Below are 20,599 nucleotides of genomic sequence, written 5' to 3'. Positions count from 1 at the left end.
TCAGTACGACCAACCATCAACAGGGCCAGTTACTAAATTGACTTTTGAGTTATACTTAAAATAGTGACATTTTGGACCGACTTTTATTATACTAAGTCGTACTTGATCACTAACAATACATGTATTAAGTATACCTAAGGTATGTTAGGTATACTGCTTTACACTCACCGGCTACTTTATTAGGTACGCCTGGCTAGTACTGGGTTGGACCCCCTTTTGTAGCCCATCTGCTTCAAGGTTTGACGTGTTGTGCATTCAGAGATGGTCTTCTGCATACCTTGGTTGTAACGAGTGGTTATTTGAGTTACTGTTGCCTTTCTCGAACCAGTCTGGCCATTCTCCTCTGACCTCTGGCATCAACAAGGCATTTTCGCCCAGAGAACTGCCGCTCACTGGACCATTCTCTGTAAACCTTCAAGATGGTTGTGCGTGAAAATCCCAGTAGATCAGCAGTTTCTGAAATACTCTGACCAGCCTGTCTGGCACCAACAACCATGCCACGTTCAAAGTCACTTAAATCACCTTTCTTCCCCATTCTGATGCTCGGTTTGAACTTCAGCAGGTCGTCTTGACCATGTCTACATGCCTAAATGCATTGAGTTGCTGCCATGTGATTGGCTGATTAGATATTTGCGTTACCGAGCAGTTGAACAGGTGTACCTGATAAAGTGGCCGGTGAGTGTATACACTTGATATATGAAGTACATTGAAAAGCAGATTTAAAGTGGTATAAATGAGACGTTATTAGTGTTTAAGAAGAACTTAGTATGATAACAGTCGCCCAATTTATTTTAGAATCTTCACATTGTTTTTGTTACATAAATGGTGGTTTATAATAATGGTTAAATAATGGTTTAAACAAATAAATGAACAATGGTTTTAAAATATGTTTTTAAGATGTTTTTAAAAGTTTGTACATTACAACCTTTCTGTGTTGTTTGCAAATAAAAAGAACATTATTTTGCACAATTTGCTTTTTTGGCTTTGATATAATAATATATTATATATAAATCAATTCATTCAAATCAATGGTCATAGTTATTCTTTGAAATGTAGGGTTTTACATTATGAAGGGTGAGATGGAACCTTATAATTCTGAACAGGATCCGAGCTCTCAGAATTATAAGGTTCCATCTCCATTTGGACCATCTCAAAAAATCCCATTTCCAAATATGCCAGGATTTTCATATTCTATACTCTAAGTACCTGTAGGGCGATGGCCTTGTTGAGCTATAAAAGTATAATACATAACAGTTTTGCCAGCTGGGATGTGAAAACTTTGATGCTCAATATCTCTGAACTACACTAAACGGAGATGGAACCTTATCATTTTAAACTCACGAAATGTAAGCACTCAACATACTGTATGTATGTTTTAATGTCTACTTGCTGCAAAACAAATTGCCTATTGGGATAATAGATACCTACAGTACAGATGGAGCCAAATAGATTGCATGGAAATTGCTGCGACCAGCTGTATATGGCGCTGCAGCACTAGTCAATTAGCTGGAAGACTCTAGGAAGCTCTGCAGAGCCTGAACACACTTGAGATTATTTAGAACTCCTCCTTGTGTGCCAAGGTGTACGTGTTTTTGCATCCACCAGAAAGCACATGGATTAAAGCTTTTACAGTACAACTTTAATCATGCATACAGTGATCAGAAAATCAAGACAGCTTGCACTTTACAGAGGCAAAAACATTGTGTTATACTGTAGTGGTGCAATGCCAATACATCATAAGTAATGATTCAGCTTGGTTATTTAATGACATTTTCAAAGGTAAAAGGCTTCATATTGCACCTTTAAGTTGGATGCGTTATCTACTAAGTGTAGTGTTTTGATGACATCTGTTTCTGGTTAGTCAGGTGTGTTCCGTCACATTATTTGTGCAGGAATAAGAAAGCTGTCAATGTCTAGTATTGATTCTAGGCTTTGCATTTGTCTTTGGAGTCTGCTATTGGTGTCTGTCAACATGATGACCAAAGAGACGTTGATAAAAGTCAAGCCATTATGAGGCTGAAATATCAGAAAAAAACAACTATCCCAAAGCTCAGGAACAGTCTCCAGGAGGTAGATGTGAATGTGTCAGAGACTACCATCCGCAGAATACATCACCAGCCGAACTACAGAGGCTTCACTGCAATGTGCAAACCACTAGTTATCCTCAAAAAGGATGGTCAGGTTACAGTTTACTAAAAAGTACCTAAAAAGCCTGCAGAAGTCTGGAAAATAGTATTGTGGACTGAATATTAGCATTTACCTATGATTGCAAGAGGAACGTTTGGAGAAAAAGATCTGCCCAAGGTTTACAGCATACTAACTCACCTGTAAAACATGGTGGAGGGAGTGCTATGGTTTGGGCATGTATAGCTGCCACAAGAACTGGCTAATTTGTCTTAATTGATGTGTTATTGTTGACAACAGCAGCAGAATGTATTCTGTAATGTACAGAGACATCTTGTCTGCTCGAGTACAAGCAAATGCCTAAAAAGTCATTGAATGGTGCTTCATCATACAATGACAGACAATGACCCCAAACATACTGCCATAGCAACTAGGGAGTTTTTCAGTTAAGTTTTTGACCGGCCATGTCAATCTTCATATTTAAATCCAATTGAACATGCATTTAATTTCCTAATGATAAGATTTTAGGCAAAAAGACCTCAAAACAACAACTGAAGATGGCTGCAGTACAGGCCTGGCAGAGCATCACCAGAGAAGATACCCAGCGTCTAGTGGGGGTCAATGAGTTGCAGACTTCAGGCAGTTATTGCATGTAAAGGATTGTCAACCAAATACTAGTACTTTATTTGGACATTATATGATTTTTTCCAATACTTTTGGAGCCCTGAAATAGGGGGAGTATGTTTAAAACATTTTTTATTTAGTTTTAAAATTATTTTTTAAATGGTGAACCCAATCTGAAAAAAGAAATTAAAGCTGAGAATCTCTACTTTGACCCCATAATTTCAAATCCAAATTGTTGGGTTATGGAGATAAAAGAAGACAAAATGCGGCCAATACTTATGGAGGGTACTGTAAGTTAATTATTACTATGAAGTGTTTGACTATTTACTATGTATTCTCCGATGTGCTGCCTGCCTATAGGGAGCATACTGTGTATTACAATAATCCTTACTGCCTAATATTAGAGTTAAGCCTTATATTGGAGTTAAAAAGATAAGCCTACTGTATGTTAGTTAAGTATCTTCAAGACAAGTATCTCTACATGTTTTAAAAGCTAATAAGATCAATTCCCAAATCTCTATAACTTCAGTTCTCAGAAGCAGGGCTGGGACCTCTTGCTGGTCCCGGAAGGCCCGTGTTGTGCCTTTTCTGCCCCGATGCTCACCCAATAACCTCCAAGAGAAAGGCCTGGGCTGCTGCACAGCATGAATGCCACAGACTATTGATTGGAGTTAATTGTTATGGTTATCTGATGTTCCTGTAGACCACTTTTAGGGCACTTAAATGCCCTTGGAGATAATGACACAGATCAAAATCAGTGCTGATCTCCCCCAACCCTATCAAAAAGACTGAATGACCAGAATAGCAATTTTGACCAGGAATGTCATTCACCTACAGTGCAGCAGTCTACATTGGCTCATGTTTAGCAGCAGCCATCATTGAGACCATCATCATGGCGACAGCCTTCAAAGATGTTGGAGAAGCAATGCAGCCATGCTTGTGATAACATTGATTTTATGTCGATGGGGCCTGTCAATTATGAAGTCTTTGAGGCAAGAAGCGATGGTAAAGATACAGTATGTTGTTTTTACGTGACATTATGGAATGGTCATACAGCTTTTAATATGCTTAGTCTTGGTGTATCCAAATGCTCTCTTTGGCAAAAGAAAAATACAAGCACTGTATCTACATTATTAATAGGATGCATTATTTTATACATAATTTAAAGAGCACATGGTAATGTCATGCATATTAATGTTTTATTAGCATGTCAGAATTTAACATTTTATTGTAATCATTAGCCCCATTCGCTTTATTCTAAGCTCCCCTAAGGTTTTCTCTGTATCATAATGTGTTTTGAAATTCTGTCTTTACCAAGAACATTTCAGAATCCTAAATCTCTCTCTTGAAGTTCAAGTCTAGATTTATCAATTTACAATTCTTGTAGCCAACACTGTTAACATGGAACCCTGTGGATAGAAAAGGTTTTCAGCTCAGCGAACTCTATGGACATTACCCTTGTGCTTTGGAGGTTAGACAGCCAGGACAATGCTCTTTCCTCCTTGCTGAGATAGTGTCCACTCTCTCCCGAGCAGGTGCAGTGGCCATATGGAGGGAGTGCTCGTGTCAGACCTCTGGTGTGGAGTGATTTATCTAGGTGTTGTTTTTATTCTCCGGCTAGGGCGCGCTGCCCTTTGAACCAAGGCCTCTCTATTACCTCCACTCTTTTATTGGTGTGTATTCTCCTCCTCCTCTGGGATCACAGCTCTATTTTTTATTATGGCCACTTCATATTTCACCCCATCTTTCATCATCCTCAGGCTGGAGAGGTGGGAGAGAGCTCTCAAGGGACAGGGTTGAAACAAGGAGGGGATGTGTTTTTTGGCATCATGTTTACTAAAGAAGTGACAGGTGCAACTTCTAACATCAATTTGAAAGGAAAAAGCTTTTGTAATTTGTGGCCCGTGTCCTGCCACGAGCACAGGCCAATGACAGCCCTGTTTGACCAGCCTATGGTTACTAAAAAGAGAATTAGCCTACCTTTCATGTTTGTACTCTACAGGGTGCATATTGAAATTCCTACATGAAATGTAACAACCTTTTTAGTAACCATATAAGATAGGACTTTAAAGGAAGCAAAGGGTTCATGGTCATAATTGCGTCAATGGAGTTTAATATTTGGTGTTAAAGGTATAGTTCATAGTTCAAATGCTAACAATTGTCTGTTAGTTACAGTGCCCAGATAAACAGAATCAATGTGTGGATTGAAGTTTGTCCTTATCCATAGACTCCTTTCAGGTTAAGGAACAAAATATGTGATTTTGTAATATGAGTGAACTTTCTCTTTAATTATAATGCATCTCAGTGGAGCTTCACCCGATTCCATAGGCTATTCATTAAAAAGCGAATAAATTGAATCATAGTGTAGACTTATCTGTAAAATCTGTCCTTGAATCAACCTCATTCCCTTTCATTTTTTCATGGTCTTTTTACTCTTTCGTTTTCTTTCCACCTGTCAGTCAGTCTGTTTGTTTGGCTCTCGAGCTCTCCATCTCTCTCTCTACCGCCTCTTCCCTCCTTCCATTGCGACATTTGTATAGGTCTTTAAGCATACACAAGGTTCTGTTGTACACCATACAGCAGCACTGTGTAGGTACACACGCAGCCACCAAGGGAGAGTGTCTCTGAGAAGATGGATGAGGACGTTGACACAATATGACTGAGAATGGTAAAGGGAAGATAAGCACCATATGGATGGACATAGACTAGATAGGGAGAATACAGGGCGAGTGCAGGTGAGACACTATTCATTAATGTGACAACTCCTAGGACATGAATCAGTGTAACTCAGTGTTGTATGCTTTAACAATTTGCATTGCAGCTGACAGGAATTTACAGTATGTGTTTATGAAAATGTGTTTTATACTCTCAGTTAAAACACTCTCAGTTAAAACACTCTCGGTTAAAACACTGATGCCTTTCAACAACTGAGAGACTTTGTAGAAAGGATGATTTAATAAGGACATTAACTTATTTATCTCTACACTTCTTTCCCTTACACAAATGGGGTCGCTAGTCAATGCTATTGGCCAGTGCCCATATTGGTTGTCTCCTATTCACATTTGTTGATAATACATTGTCAATAAATACATTGTCAATCATAAACATACTTAATGTGTTTTCCATTGTCAGATAGGCAAAGGGGAAATCATACAGTAATGTATCACATATTTTGCATAACAGTTTTTTGTCAGGATTTCACAATAATAAGATTATTCTCTCTGGGCAATGCAATGTCTTTGTCATTTTGCCTGTATTGGTCCAGAGCATTTGTTGACTCCTCAAAGAGTACAGCCAATTCAATGGGAGAAAATGATTCGCTGGCCTCCAAAAGTACACCCTGATCCAGATGAGCTCAGGGATGTCGTTACACCATCGATCCCAGGGGCATTTAACCAGTAGCAGACTTCACTGCAGACCAGACTCCTATTGATCTCTCCGACTGTGGTTACATAAAGTGACAAATCAAATGGTACACAATGCTGAGGCATCTTTTAAAGTGGAACAGCATATTAGAGCCCAGAATCGCTCTGTTTCTCTTCAAGATGTCAGCAGCTAGATACTTGAGTTTGGCAGACTTTTGAGCTGCAACTGCATTCACAGCTGATGAAATTCCAGGAATCGGAATATGTAGCTCACATTAGGTGTGGATACGATGTTGAATAAAGACATTTATGGCGTAGACAACCAATCTCTTTTTGGAATATGAACTTTTCTTGAAGCATCAAATCAGCTTTTGCTGTAGGTATGGTCTTTTAGGTTAGTCATGTCCAAGTTTGTTGTTATATTTATATCCTTAATGTTATTGTGAAGAAACCTTGGGCTTTTTTGCTTTTCCTAGGATCCAGGATTATGTTTTCTGTACTGTACTTTGGACATCTGAAGCTTTATTTTTTTTAGATGGTTTTATCAATAAAGGATGAGTTTTGCCTCCAGTGTGATAAAAATATCAAAGATGCACTTTTCCCTGCGTTAGGGTTTCCCTGGCCTCTCTCGTCTCTGTAAAGGTCCCTCTTAGCAGCTCTCTATTGACGCTACATTATGCTCTTTCTGAAAACCGCTTCCTGCACTCTCCTTTTAGAATGTCGGTTGAATTTATGAGTAGAAAGGAAAAGTTTGTTTGATCGCTCAGTAATGGTGGATGCAAGTTGCTGAAGGCTGTTGTGTGCATTGTCCATCCACTCTTGCTGTAGAATTTGAGGAATCACACTCAAAAGGATGTTTATCTGAATGATGTGATGTCATGTAGATGAGACTCAGTGTAGCTCTTGTTTCTTGTTTTTCTTTCTTCTTGTGTGAGGTCCGTGTGAGGGGAGCTGTTGAAGATGTCACTTCCTCCTGGCATTAAGTGTTGTGGATCATACAACTCACATTAGGCTGATCGTCTGATGCTGTTATCAATGGCCAATATTTAATGGTCAAATCCAAATAGGTCACTGCTGGGGCCTTTTGGAAGAAACACCAAGTATCTATTTTACTCAACCTCCTCACCCAAAGCCCCATGATGGTGAAGGCACTGACAGTTACATTTGTTTCACTAATGTTCACCAGCATCTGTCTGTGGAAGTCTACAAAAAAATTGGGTTATGTTGTAGTAATGAACTTTTGGTTAACATATGAGTTTTTGGGGGGTTTAGAAACCCACTCTGTTCAACTGCACTGAGCAAGTGTCTGAGGTTGTTGGTCTTAACTGTACAGTACATGTGTTGCATCACTGAGTGCTGTCACCTAATCAAATCTGGCAGCATGTTGTTGATAAAGACGCTGCTCTGAAAGGCTCTTTGTAGCGAGTCCTGTGGAGCAACTCAAGAACAACTCAGTTGCAAAGAGCTTTTAGCCGTCCCTGTTTGCTCATTTACAATTCAAATAATTTAAATACCCAATTAGTGTTAAATGCAATTATCGTCATTAGGATAGAGCAGCATGTGTTTTTTGGCTGTGATCTGTCTTCATTTGGTGGATTTGTCTTATCTGAGGTTCTGGAGTGCCAGCTGGGGAGAGTGGGGGAGCAGGGGGGTGCAGAGAGAGGATGTGTGGATGATGATATGATGAACATCAAACAATTCACAGCACAGCCAATGGTAGTTCTGATTAGAACACAGTGATGAAGTGAAGCTATAGTAGAGCTGTTGATCAGGCTGGGGTGCGCCCTACATACTGAGGACCTGTGAAGTACCTGGTTGCCTCAGTGTGCAGATGACTGAACCTACAGTAACAGGTTAGTTAGTATGGTGCACTTACATAGGAGCAGAACGGGAAGTGATGCGTGGTGAGGAATCATTTAGATTTGAGCACTCTCCTCTGAGCCCAAATGCGATCAGCATGGAAGCCCATTCCGAAAAAAAAGCTAGCACTCTGAAAGCACTGCCAGTGGTGCGTGCTGAAAAACTGTGAGTCATTTCTAAGGCTTTTATGTTCAGACCAATGTTTACACAGCACTGTTCGTGCTAAAAACATCTATCCCATGGTGGGCCTTCTGAAAGGCCAGACTTCTGATCAAAAATATGACCAATAAATAAATTGTCTCCAAGGAATAACTTGAACAACTGTATTTATTTGGATCACTTAAAGCCAGAATACTTTCAAATGGACCAGAGAACCATGGCACATATGTATGACTGGCAGATTGACAAGAGTGAAAACCATCTCAATGTGGTTACCAAGTAGTAACCCAACTCCTGTTATGGGTTGCAATGCCATTCGGCCAACGTTGTTTCGGCATTAACAAATGTACTGTAGCTGTTGTACAGGATAGGCACCCCTTGTGAGCCAGTCTTAATTTCCTCTAATCTACCTTTCTCACCTTGGCTCCCAGCTATAATCACCACGCTAGAAGGAAGCCGCTGTTTAAATGAACCAGCTTACCGGGTCATTAAGAAAAGGTAAATTATTCATTACTGATTGTGTAATCATAGAGCCTTTGGTGACGGTGCTTTGAATGACACGGTGCTGTGGAGGATAAGGGAATTCACAATCCCCCTTTGAGAGCCAGCTAGCCACGCCCGGTCACGCAGACAGAGCCATGATGAACCAGGGGGATCAAAGGATCACAGAGAGGTTGTGGAGCTGTAGCAAATCAAAAGGTAATTAACTACCACCACTCCAACAGCTCATTGCACCAGGGTTGTGAACTGTGCATGTGCACACACACAGATTTGCTCATAGTTTGTTGTTGTAGCAGTTGCCCCTGACTTGTACAGATGACACTTGATTTTGCAGAACTAAAGTAATTCTATTTGACTCATTAATAACTTTCACATGCAGTTGAGTTGTTAAAGGAGGATTAGTCACCATAGCCTCATTACAAATGTCACCATACATCCAGTATATTCACAGGCACGTACAGTATAGCTCTCATAATTGTAGTTCATTAGATGTTTCTTGGCGGTGTATGAAGTGATCCTTTACATTGAATAGAAGCTATAATCATCTTGGATGAGTATGGTATATGTAAATGAATTTCTGTCGCCATTCTTATTAGCAGAGGAGCTGTTAGATGTGTCTCGCTTCCATCTCTGCCCATGTTGTGTTATTGATGGGGTACAGCAGTGAATGCTTTGGAGTGCTTCCTGCTTTTGAACTGTAGATTGACACATAAAAGCGCAATTTCTCCTCAGTGCTTTTATTACTATAAAAGGAAATGGCAGCTCTAGTGCAGAATGCTCTCCTATTTTCTGCTTCCTGTGGATCCAGAGTGTAGCAGCTTCCTGGTTGTCGTCCCAGTGTGTGCCACTATATCATGTCAGTAAGGGTGTGCCACTGCTCCCTTTGTTTGATTTTCAGGATGCTTTATTTACTGTTCTGTAAAACTGACAAAAGAACTAAAGTTGGGATTTTGTTAAGAAACAAATACAGAAGTGTTGACAAAAGAGAAAGCGGTTGACAAAAAAAATAGTGAGAGATGTCTTCATCAATTTTCACTTTTTTGCAAGTATAAGAGAAACACTCTTTTGGATTACAGTATATTGAAAAGAACATTTATTTTGAGTTGTTAACATCAACAAGGAATAAGAAGAAGTGCACTGCCCGGGAGTTGAGTTGGACTTGAAATTATAATTAAAAAAGTTAATAAAACCACACAGTGCACCATTACAAGATCACACAAAGTCACTAGTGTTGTTTTGACTTAATGGGCCAATAAGTGGGGAAATACAGTGCCTTCGGAAAGTATTCAGACCCCTTCACTTTTTCCACATTTTGTTGTGTTATAGATTCAATTTAAAATTGATTAAATTAAAAGAATTTGTCATCAATCCACACACAATACCCCAGAATGACAAAGTGAAAACACGTTTTTAGAAATTTCAGTAAATTTATTAAAATCGAAATACAGAAATACCTCATGTACATAAGTATTCAGACCCTTTGCTATGACACTCTTAAAATTAGCTAAAATGCAAAAATGTCATCAACAAATCACTCAATAAGTTAAATTGAGTCCATCTTAATACAAGGATAATAGTTCATGTAATTTTGGAATTAATATCTTTGTTTTTATAGGGTCTCTGATTTGCATAGGAATCAATTAACTGCTCAGGAATGCGACCCTGAGGACTGGGGAGACTTACAAAAATCTACAAAGTTGAATGGTGGAGAGGAAAAAGCACAGTCGATGGGACAACATCATCTCAGTCACTCTACAAAATGGGTCTATAACCAAGTATCCAAAAAGAATCCCTTAATAGAAAATAATCTGTCTCATATCCATAATTCTGTTTGCAACAATGAATTAAAGTGATACAGCAAAGAAAATGGCTGGAAATGTGTTTATTTGGTTTTACTACAAAGCATTAAGTTTGGTGCAAATCCAGCACATGCAATGCAGTTTCCGCACCATCTCTCGTGTGAAGAATAGTGGTAGCTGCATCAAGTTATGGGTATGTTTATCACTGGCAGGGACTGGGGAGTCTGTCAGGATCAATAGAAAATTTGCTGAGTTGGTAGTGACATCCTAATATACACAGTGTAATTGATTCCTATGCAAATCAGAGACCAGATCATAGATCCTTGCATTAAGATGGACTCAATTCAACTTACTGAGTTGAGATGACATTTTAGCATTTTAGCTAATTTTAAGAGTGTCATCGCAAAGGGTCTGAATACTTATGTACATGAGGTATTTCTGTATTTCAATTTTAATAAACTCAAAAAACGTGTTTTCGCTTTGTCTGGGGTATTGTGTGTGGATTGATGGCAAATTCTTTTCATTTAATCCATTTTAAATTGAGTCTATAACACAACAAAATGTGGAAAAAGTGAAGGGATCTGAATAATTTTCGAAGGCACTGTAATTACTTAAAGCCCCAGGGTGCTGTTTGAGGAATGCTAGATAAATGTGAACCTTCCTATTTGTACTTACTCCAAGCAACTAGCAGCAGGTCTGGCCTAAATACAAAATGCTGATAATGGGGTAATAATTCAAAATGGGAGGATTTGAGCAGCCTTTGGAACAATAGATTTTTTCTGTTTATTTTAGGGCCTGACAAATTCCACAGGAATTGCACATTTTACAAGTGGAAACGTTATAATGAGAGGTATTTGGAGGTCATTAGACTGTTTTTATTGACATTTTGCAGAAATGAAAGGACAGCATGTAGTACACAGCCCTTTTGCTTTGACTAAATGTCCTTCTAAATTTCATTAAGTTCTGAGGTTGTGTTCTGGCATGTTTCATTATATTTCGATCATGTCACAGTCATCAGATATATTACTGTACCTTTCTGCTGGATTCCTTCTCTTGGATATTCTTTGTTGTAGCTTAGTCTTCTCCTACCATGCTTCCCGTTATAACACTGAACCCAATCACAATAGAGTCTTTCACTCTCTGACCTATACCATATTTTTCTTAGCGTCTTTTCCACACATACATACTGTACTCTCTGTATGCCCTCAAAAGAAAAAAGAATATTGATACTGCATAGAGTGTCGTCACTGTGCTTGCTGCTATGAGGAGACATCTTGACTAATTACATTGTCATTGCATTGTTACTACAGTAATTACATTGTGGGGCAACTTAATGTAAAATGTTACCCACATTTGTGCAAAAATGACGTGTGTGTTAGGATTTGGTCCTATACCCTCATAAATAGCTTTAAAGCTTTGAATTACCTCTGCAAAGAATTTGTCGCATTCAATTATGGTGTTCTAATTGCTGATGTGCAATCAACCAAACACTGTCCTGCAAGATGTTATTAAAAAGAATGACTAATTATATGTGGAGTCTAGAAATTGCCATCTAATACTCCAGATTTCTCCATGGATATCATAATTCAATTGCATGTCATCTGAGCCTATTTGTCATGTACAATATTGTTGACTGGGCATATTACCATGAGAAAATTATCAGTGGGTTAATCATAGCTACATATCTGCTGCAGATGCTACTGTGTGTACTGTGTGTGGTGAAGGATGAGGTGATTTAACACACTACACACACCCCCTGGACCAATATTAACTTAATTCACTGGGAACATTATCTCACTTATTTTCCATTGTGATGGATGTTGGTGTGCTGCAATAATATCAAAAGAGGTTTAAGATGTAATTTACCATGGCTAATATTATGATACTCTGTGTGAGTGTATCAAACGGAACAGATTCTCTCTAGTTTTTCTCACCATATTGCATGCCCCTAGGTAGTACAAAATAATAACTGACGGGATGGGGCATTTTTCCATGAATTGGAAAGTGTTTGCATGTGTGAAAATTTGATGAGGCACGTCTATTATTATTTATTCTTGCCAAGTGGATTGCATGTTGACACATAATTTGCTCTCCTTGTGTGGGGTTAGTTGGAGTTCAAACCAGATGAATGGAGGAATGAGAAATATGTTATGAAGCCTCAACTGAGGGTTTTTTTCACTGCAAAATTAATCCTTTTAGCATAGTATCCTAATTAAGTAGTGAATACACTGTACTGAGCTCCCTAATTCTCTAGTGAACATGGCTAGGTAGTTAACTTCCTTTGCAGTCAAATGTATGACATCAATAACATCAGTACTACTACGGTGGTCCTTGTCTATCCTGTTCCTGACTTCTAGCACTGAGACCCACTTTGTCCACATTTTGCGGTCCATTTGTCTCCATCCCCTCCTGGTTCAAAGCGAAGTGCTTAACAAACGAGCCTGAGAGTTGCTGAGCTGTTCCAGTAATGGCGGCTCTGTCTCACCAGGGTCACAGAGGGAAAGGGAGCACGTTCTTGCTGACCTATTCACTACCTGCGCTCTAATGGGTCATATTTTAGCTCCCATGGCGGTGACAAATGGCCACACTCTAAAAGCCCTGTCCAAGGTGCTGAAACTCAGTTGATATATGGCTGAGTCCTCCTGATAAATGCCCCCCATCAGTCCACATGTGACGCCGATTCATCACCTTGCTGAGGTTTGTGTTAGGAATCCATATTGGATTTTTAATGAAAGAGAATATAATGCAATTCAAAGTCAATGGGTTCTCCAATGCCTCACACATACAGTGTAGACACACACACCCTCTCTCTCTCTTCTCTCTCTCTCTCTCTCTCTCTCTCACACACACACACACACACACACACACACACACACACACACACACACACACACACACACCCACACCCACACACACACACACACACCCACACCCACACCCACACACACACAAAAGCATGAAATCACACACTCCTCCCCAGTCATTGGCTAAACACGTCCTCTTGTTTGAGATTTGTATTTTTGTAACAATGTTAAAATGTCCGCCTTCAAGGGCAGTCCCAGTAATTGTGTTTGTCTACATCACACAGTTTTCCTCTTGTATGATTTAGACAGTGATATGGAGAGATTTATGGGACTCATATTTATGAATTATAACATTTTGCATTTCATGGACAACAATGCTATTGATGGTGGGAACTTAAAATGTTGCTTTGACTTATTCCAGTATTTTATTAATGTTTTTGTAAGACACCCCTTTCAAGTATGATTTCAAGTACAGAGAGATTAGGGGAGACCGGGGCAATTGTAAAAAAAAAATCAATTACCTCTATTATTCAGAGACCATTCAACCTAGACCAGTACTTTTTTTATATCAGAAACATACATATGTCTACTAATCATCTATAAATATGTAGGTCTCTAAAGAGGACGCTTGGATCACAGTATTGATTTTAATCCCAAAAGTCTCTGAATGTGCAATATTAACAGTAGGCGGGGGCAAATGTAACAACTTGGACACAAAAACACCAAATAAACCCACTGAACTCCAAACAAAATGCGGAAGACAAAATAGACACACAATGATGCTCCATTAACACCTTTAATCAGTCCTTCTAGGATTTCGCAATGTTTTTTGTGATATCTGTGGCCAAAAATGGTTGATTTGGATTTTCAGAAATTTTACAAGTTTTGTGACATGTTTTGATCATGTTAATTTCACTTAAAGCAATTAAAATGTCTTATGTCCTTAGTTCTAAATGATTGATGACATTCTCTTGTGTTCTGCCACTATATTGCACAGACTACTAAATAACTTGCTTCCACTGTCGAAATAGTTTTACACAGTCTTTAGCTGGTATTTTTTTAGACAAATGAGATGGACAAACAGTTTGTTGATGTGTGGTTTGGACTGGATAACGTGGTAAGAGTGTGGTAATTGGTGAAAATTGCATGCCCTTTTTTGATTGGCCATTTTATGTGAACAAAGTACGGTGATTGGTTAAAATGGCAAGCCCTCGCAAAATACGCGAGGAATGGTTGAATTTGCACTGATTTATGCATTTGTAGAATCACAAAATCCTGTAGGGACTGTTTAATTGGAACAATGTTTTGATCCATGGTGGATCCTCGTTAACAATAATATCGTCATTCTTCCATCTGTGCAGTCCTCATGTGCTCAGGACTTGCCCAACACTGTTTTAGAATTGTCCCAGGTAATTGTAAAACTGTTACATTTGCTCCCAACCCTAGCAGCCATACCAAACCATATGCGCTAGCTAGCTGGCAACAATTCTGACACATGTCATTCATGTCAATTTGTAGCCAACAGAACAGTAATCATAATGATACAAGTCAAGATTCAGACATTAAACCTTAAACCTTAAAGTTACATTTACCCTTCAAATACTACTTTTTCCAATAAAACCTGCAGATGCTGAAATATTTGACTATTGATATTAGAATTTATTCATGCAGGGAGTGAACCAAACTGTACATGTACTGAGCCACATGTACTGATTGACCCACATGTGTTCCCGTCTCCCCTACCCTTCAAGACAATGAAGAGTTGGGCCAGTATTAGAATTCCCAAAACCAGCAAACCTTCCAGCCACAATACCTGTTACACCAGTAATACCTTAAATTAAAAAAAAAACATTGTGCCACCCGGCGCAGTGACACACAGCATTGTCAAACGAGCACACTCAGACTCTTGAATGCACCAAGTGACAGCAGATGTTTTCCTCCGGTATTTTACTGCATGTGCACAAGCTGATATAGTAGCCTATTCAAATAATCGAGGTAGTATTCTGTCATGTGCTTTGCAGTTAATGTTGAATTACATTTTGAAAAGCATTTTTTACCTACATGGGACTAGCCTCTACATTGCTAATGTTCTCTAAATGGCTACATACATGAAGCCAGCTGGTCCTACCTTTTGTCGTATGTCTGAATCCAAAATGTTGCCATGCTGGGGCAGTTGCATTTTTTTGTGTTTACACCAAAACAACTCTTCCCCTCCCCCCAAGTGAGTGTAATTTGATCCAACCATCCTAGCACAAGAAGCACAGTCAGTGCGTGGGTTTGTTTGCTTAGCTTCAGAACCTTTTTTTTTCTCTCTCTCTCTGGCTACCGTAGCAGGCTCAAAATCGTCCACAGTGTCACTGATCACGCCTCGCCGTTGCATATGCTATTGTATTCATTTAATAAGCGCACCCTGCGCTTGGCGGGTGTAGCGGCAAAATAGCTGTAGGTACAGTGCGGCAGGAATTATACCTGTGTAAGCTTGTACACTGTATGCTACCAGTAATACCTAACACCAGCCCAACCCTAAGACAATGTACAGTTTTTTTTATTGAAAGAATTTATTTGATGTATTGAATCATAAAATTATTTTCATCATCGCCACTGTTATTGAATACTAGTCTAACAAGTTTTTCCCATTATAAACTCTACAAGTGGCATTTCTTACTTATGGCCCTTGAGTGTTACACAGCACAGAAAATAGTCCTTGTGGCCCTCAAAGACATCTCCACAAGGCATTATAAACCACAGTCAATAACAGAGACAACAATGTTTTATGCTGTGCTTTATTCTGGTTGCACCGCATGAATGACCAGAAGCCATGTATATCACAATTTAGATACTTGTCTGTGAAAGTGTTGCTTCAATGACACATTTGTTGTATAAAAGAGTCTGTCTGAATTTAGCTGGTTACGTATTTATGCATGAGCCCTTCTGATTCCACTTTGTGAAGCTCCAGAATTAGGTGTCCTGTCAATGTCATCAAGAGAGGGCACATAAATCACATAGTTCTGTGTCCACTGTGTCCGTACTCTTTCACTTGTTTTAATCCGGAGCATTCTTTTCCATTACCAAGGACATTTCTTAAATGGAGTTGTCTAGTAAGTCTATTACTGTTGCCCTCACCTTGACACCAGACACACATTGTTCTGTGAGAGAAGACACAGCGAGGGCACCGGGGCCCAACCCTGGCTCAGAGGGGTATACCATCAACTTCCTGTAAAAGTGTTGGCTTTGCAGAGATGTGTATATGATAGAACAAGCCACAGTGACCACAATGAAAAGCACAGCACAGACAGCCATCACCACTGTGTCCCACTTCTCAGTGCTCTCCACAGGGAGAGCTAGTCCCTTTGTGGTGACATTGACACAGTCCCGGTTGTTTCCAAGCTGCATGCTTGTCACCTCCACGCACACATGGTACTGGGTGGAGGGATGCAGGTGGGTGATACAGTACTCTTTCACATCAGACAGAACCCTAGAAGTGAATGTCATGGAGGGGTGGTTGGCATCTGCCATCATGTACCACTTTATATTTGATACAAAACCACCAGTATTCCCCCAAGACACCAAAACAGAATTAGGTTGTACAGATTTGATATATACATGTAGAGATTCGTTAGCAGGATGTGGAAAGTATCCATCCACGACCACTAATACAGCTTTGAGGTCTGCTCCAATAAGATTGTGAGCGACACAGGTGTACAGCCCAGCCTCACTCTCAGTGGCACCATAGATGTCAAAGGTTCCCTCGGGATGCATGTAGTACTTATCAGACATGGTGCTGGGCAGGACTCTGTCACCTGAGGGGGTGACCCAGTAGATTTCTGGCTCTGGCTCTCCAAAAGCTCTGCAGTGCAGCGTTACCGAGCTCCCCTTCCCAGTGGTGACGCGATCAGGAAGGCTTCCAGGTGAGATGAGCGGAAGGCAGATCTCAGTCATCTCCCGGAAGTGCACCTGGCGGACGTGCTGGCCCTGGTACTCTGGCGGCTCCACGCAGAAGAGAGAGTCGGGCTCCATGAAGCGCACGGCAGTCCTGTTCATGTTGATCCAGCGGATGACGCAGTTGCAGCGGATGGGGTTGCTGTGCAAGCTGACTTCACACAGGTTTGGCAAAGACTCAACAGTGCTGCGGTGCAGGGCACTCAAGGCGTTGCTGTTCAGCATTAACGTCTCCAGTCTGGGCAGCTTATGGAAGGCGTTGGGGTGGATGTAGGACAGCTTGGGGTTGTTGGTGGCCTCAATCTTGGTCAGCTCAGGTAAGTTGTTCAGGGCAAAGCTGTCAATGGACACCAGCTCCGGCATGCTATTGATGCCCAGCTCTTTGAGATGGATCATGTCCACAAAGTCACCTCTTTGAATCCTCTCAATGGGGTTCTTGTTAAGATCTAGAAACTTCAGGCTCTGGGCCTTCTTCAGAGCGCCTCGGGGCACTCGGTCAAACATGTTGTCAAAAAACGAGATGCTCTCTAAGTTTTCCAGGCCGACCAGAGTGTTTTCCGGGATTTCTGACAGATTCATCCTGGCCAGAACCAAGCTGCGGAGGTTGACCAGGGGCTTAAAGTTCATATCTAATAGTTGGAGGATGGGGTTCTCCCCAATCATCAGGATCTCCAGGTTTGGGAGGGGCTGGAACCACTCCCTGCTGATGCCTGGCAAGCGGTTGGAGTTGAGATGGAGTCGTAGAAGCCTCCCAAGCCCCTGGAATGCCCTAGGGCTGATAGTGGATATCAGGTTGTGGTTGATATAGAACTCCTGGAGGTTGGGCAGGGAAGGGAGGCAGCTGTCAGACAGAGACTGAATCCAGTTCTCCTCCATGTGCAGTGACAACAACTGGGGAATGGGCCCAAGATGGACATCGCTCACTGACGATATGTTATTCTGGGACAAGTCGATTTCAGTGACGTTGGTCAGGTAATCCAAGGATTTCTCAACAGTAATGATATTGTTAGTCTGTAACAATAATACCTGTGTGTCCAGGGGTAGTCCCTCAGGCAGTGTTGAAAGGCCTAAGTCATTACAGTCCACTGTGGGAGCCTCTGTATACATAGAGCTGGGAGAGAACCAGGGTCGTATCTCACATCGACACAATGCAGGGCAATGTGTGCCCTCATCTGAGGCCAGAACAAAGGCAGTCAGAGCTAGCTCGGCTAACAAACAAGCCGCAAATGCTGTCTCCTTCATCTTGGCCCCCTATTCCCTTCAGATAGTAATTGGTCCTTATGGAGTCAGCTGTTAGCACTGTTAACTTCACAAATAAAGGCTCATTTGTTACCACAGCGAGACTGAGCGGATTTCTGCTGACTCCTGGTCCCCAAAGCTTTGGCCCTGTTGTCTTCACGTCCTTGGCAGAGAGAACTTTTCAATTTAGCCTCTGCCAGGTTGTCATGCAAGCTGGAAATGTGAAGGTCAATGTATCCTTCAGGGAGCAGGTCTGTGGAGCACAGGAAGACTTGAGGAATGCTCTGGTTTCGGCTGGGGACAGATCACTCTGTCTTCCATCATTATTATCCTCGATCACTGTCGCCGGTGTCAATTTCCATCTGGGGGAAAACGAGAGAAAAAATACACTACATTCAACAAGGTATTATTGATAGACTGAGGCATATTGACATTTAGGAATATCGAGACATATTCAAGCTCATTTGATTTTATTGCTTTCACTTCACCATCAAAATGATGAGTTATGATTGACTTGACCTTATGTATATTATTTGGCAGGTTGGTGACTAATAATGGCACTTTTGAATCACTCAATATCACTGAAGATCTGGCTGAGGAACGGAATTTTTAATAGTGCTTCATATTTTGCTCACAGCAGTAAAACAAAACTGGCAACCTCCCAAGAAAACTGTGATCAAAAATAGCAAGTTGGAAAAGCTTAACATTTTTAACCTATCCCAGATTTACCCACCTTGTAATTAGCTGAGATTTGACATCACCCAAAGCCTCTGTTTTTGTGAACAACATATTCACATACACACATACAACCCCTTGCACACACAAAATCACCCAGAGTTGCTCCAACATAAATACATGACTGCAAGGCATTTTAGATTCACCAAAAAGATCTCTGAAGCTTGCCACGGGTATTTTGCTGTGACTCCTCAGCCCTCTTGCATTATTTATGAAGAACTGAATCAAAGTTGTTCCTACAGGTGACAGGTCTGTGCCAGGTTTGCCTGTGTTGACTGCACATATTGATGTTTTGATTAATTTGTGACCTTGAGTGCAGAAGCCGTGACTCTGTGTGCGATAGTAGATGAAGCTGTCGGTCAGGCTATAAGAGCAGGCTGGTGATGAAGACGTGCTATGACAGAGCATGCATATATTAGCTTGTTTATGGCAGTCAGTCAACACACACAGTATTTTTTCAGTCTGTACGAGACATTTGCAATGATTCTGTCCTAGTTGCTCTATGCTGTAAAAATCAAGTGTTCAATTTATACACCAAATAACTTAAGCATTGAATTCCCCAAACTCTGCATGGAATTCTCATTTAAGATTGACTGAAATATTTTGCATTGTGTGTTTTTTTAGGAGACACTTTACATTTTGTTGACACTATACCTGTGACTCACAAATAACAACATTGTTTTAAAGGAGCTACATATGAAATCTTCAGCTCTCCTGTGGCTATGAGTGGAAATTGCAATTAGCTTTATTTACACTAGCCACATTGGTACTCGTTAGCTTCCATCGCAAAATCGACTATCCAGACCATTGAGATAAGATCCTATCAAGTGAACAGATAATAATACATATTTACTATGGATCATTTTGATTTGCCTACTTTCTGTAATGAGCTTCAATCTGACAACAGAGTGGCCGCACCGGCCAGGAGATATCAGTATGTTGTTGTTGGTGGGGAACTATTACTTTTAAACACTATCACTCCACAATCCCTGCAGATTTTTCAAGGGCATTATTTGCTGTAGTACAGTGAAAATGTCCTGTGTAGCTCCTTTTAAAGGTGCAATCTGGGATTGGTAGATCAATTTTTTTACTTTTAAATAAATTATATTGATTCTTGAAGAATATAATGTATATATGCCTAATGATCTTAGTTCAACTGTCTTACCAGAACCCAAAATATAAGTTTGTTTTACTCCATTGTAAATAATTGTAAACAAACATGGTATAGCTTCAAAACATGGTTAAAACTATAATTTTGACATCATGGATGGTCAGTCCCTGCATCCACAGCTCTATCTATGAATTTGAGAGTGGTTACATTTCTCCAGCCCTATCCCTCAGATGTTAATCCAAAAAATTGGTGGGGAGACCGCTTTGTTGTTGTTTGAATCCCAGATTGCCCCTTTAACATGCTCTTACAGAGTACTTGAGAAATTGCATTGTAATTGCA

General features: G+C 40.3%; 2 protein-coding genes across 5 annotated transcripts in view; one reads left to right on the top strand and one right to left on the bottom strand.

The window, feature by feature from the left end:
* The window catches only part of immp2l (inner mitochondrial membrane peptidase subunit 2), a 77,497-nt gene that overhangs the window by 37,564 nt on the left and 19,334 nt on the right, over nt 1-20,599 (top strand). The gene's annotated exons all lie outside the window — the stretch shown is intronic.
* lrrn3a (leucine rich repeat neuronal 3a) lies at nt 16,195-18,417 on the bottom strand (the record flags this gene model as incomplete). The annotated part of the gene is made up of 2 exons (XM_083665620.1): nt 16,195-16,203; nt 16,360-18,417. 2 exons carry the CDS (start codon nt 18,415-18,417, stop codon nt 16,195-16,197), a joined length of 2,067 nt encoding a protein of 688 aa, XP_083521746.1.

The sequence above is a fragment of the Argentina silus genome (assembly GCF_951799395.1).
Source record: "Argentina silus genome assembly, chromosome: 3".
Lineage (NCBI taxonomy): Eukaryota > Metazoa > Chordata > Actinopteri > Argentiniformes > Argentinidae > Argentina > Argentina silus.
The sequence above is the reverse complement of the archived record's forward strand: the minus strand, read 5'-3'. Positions and strand labels throughout refer to the sequence as shown.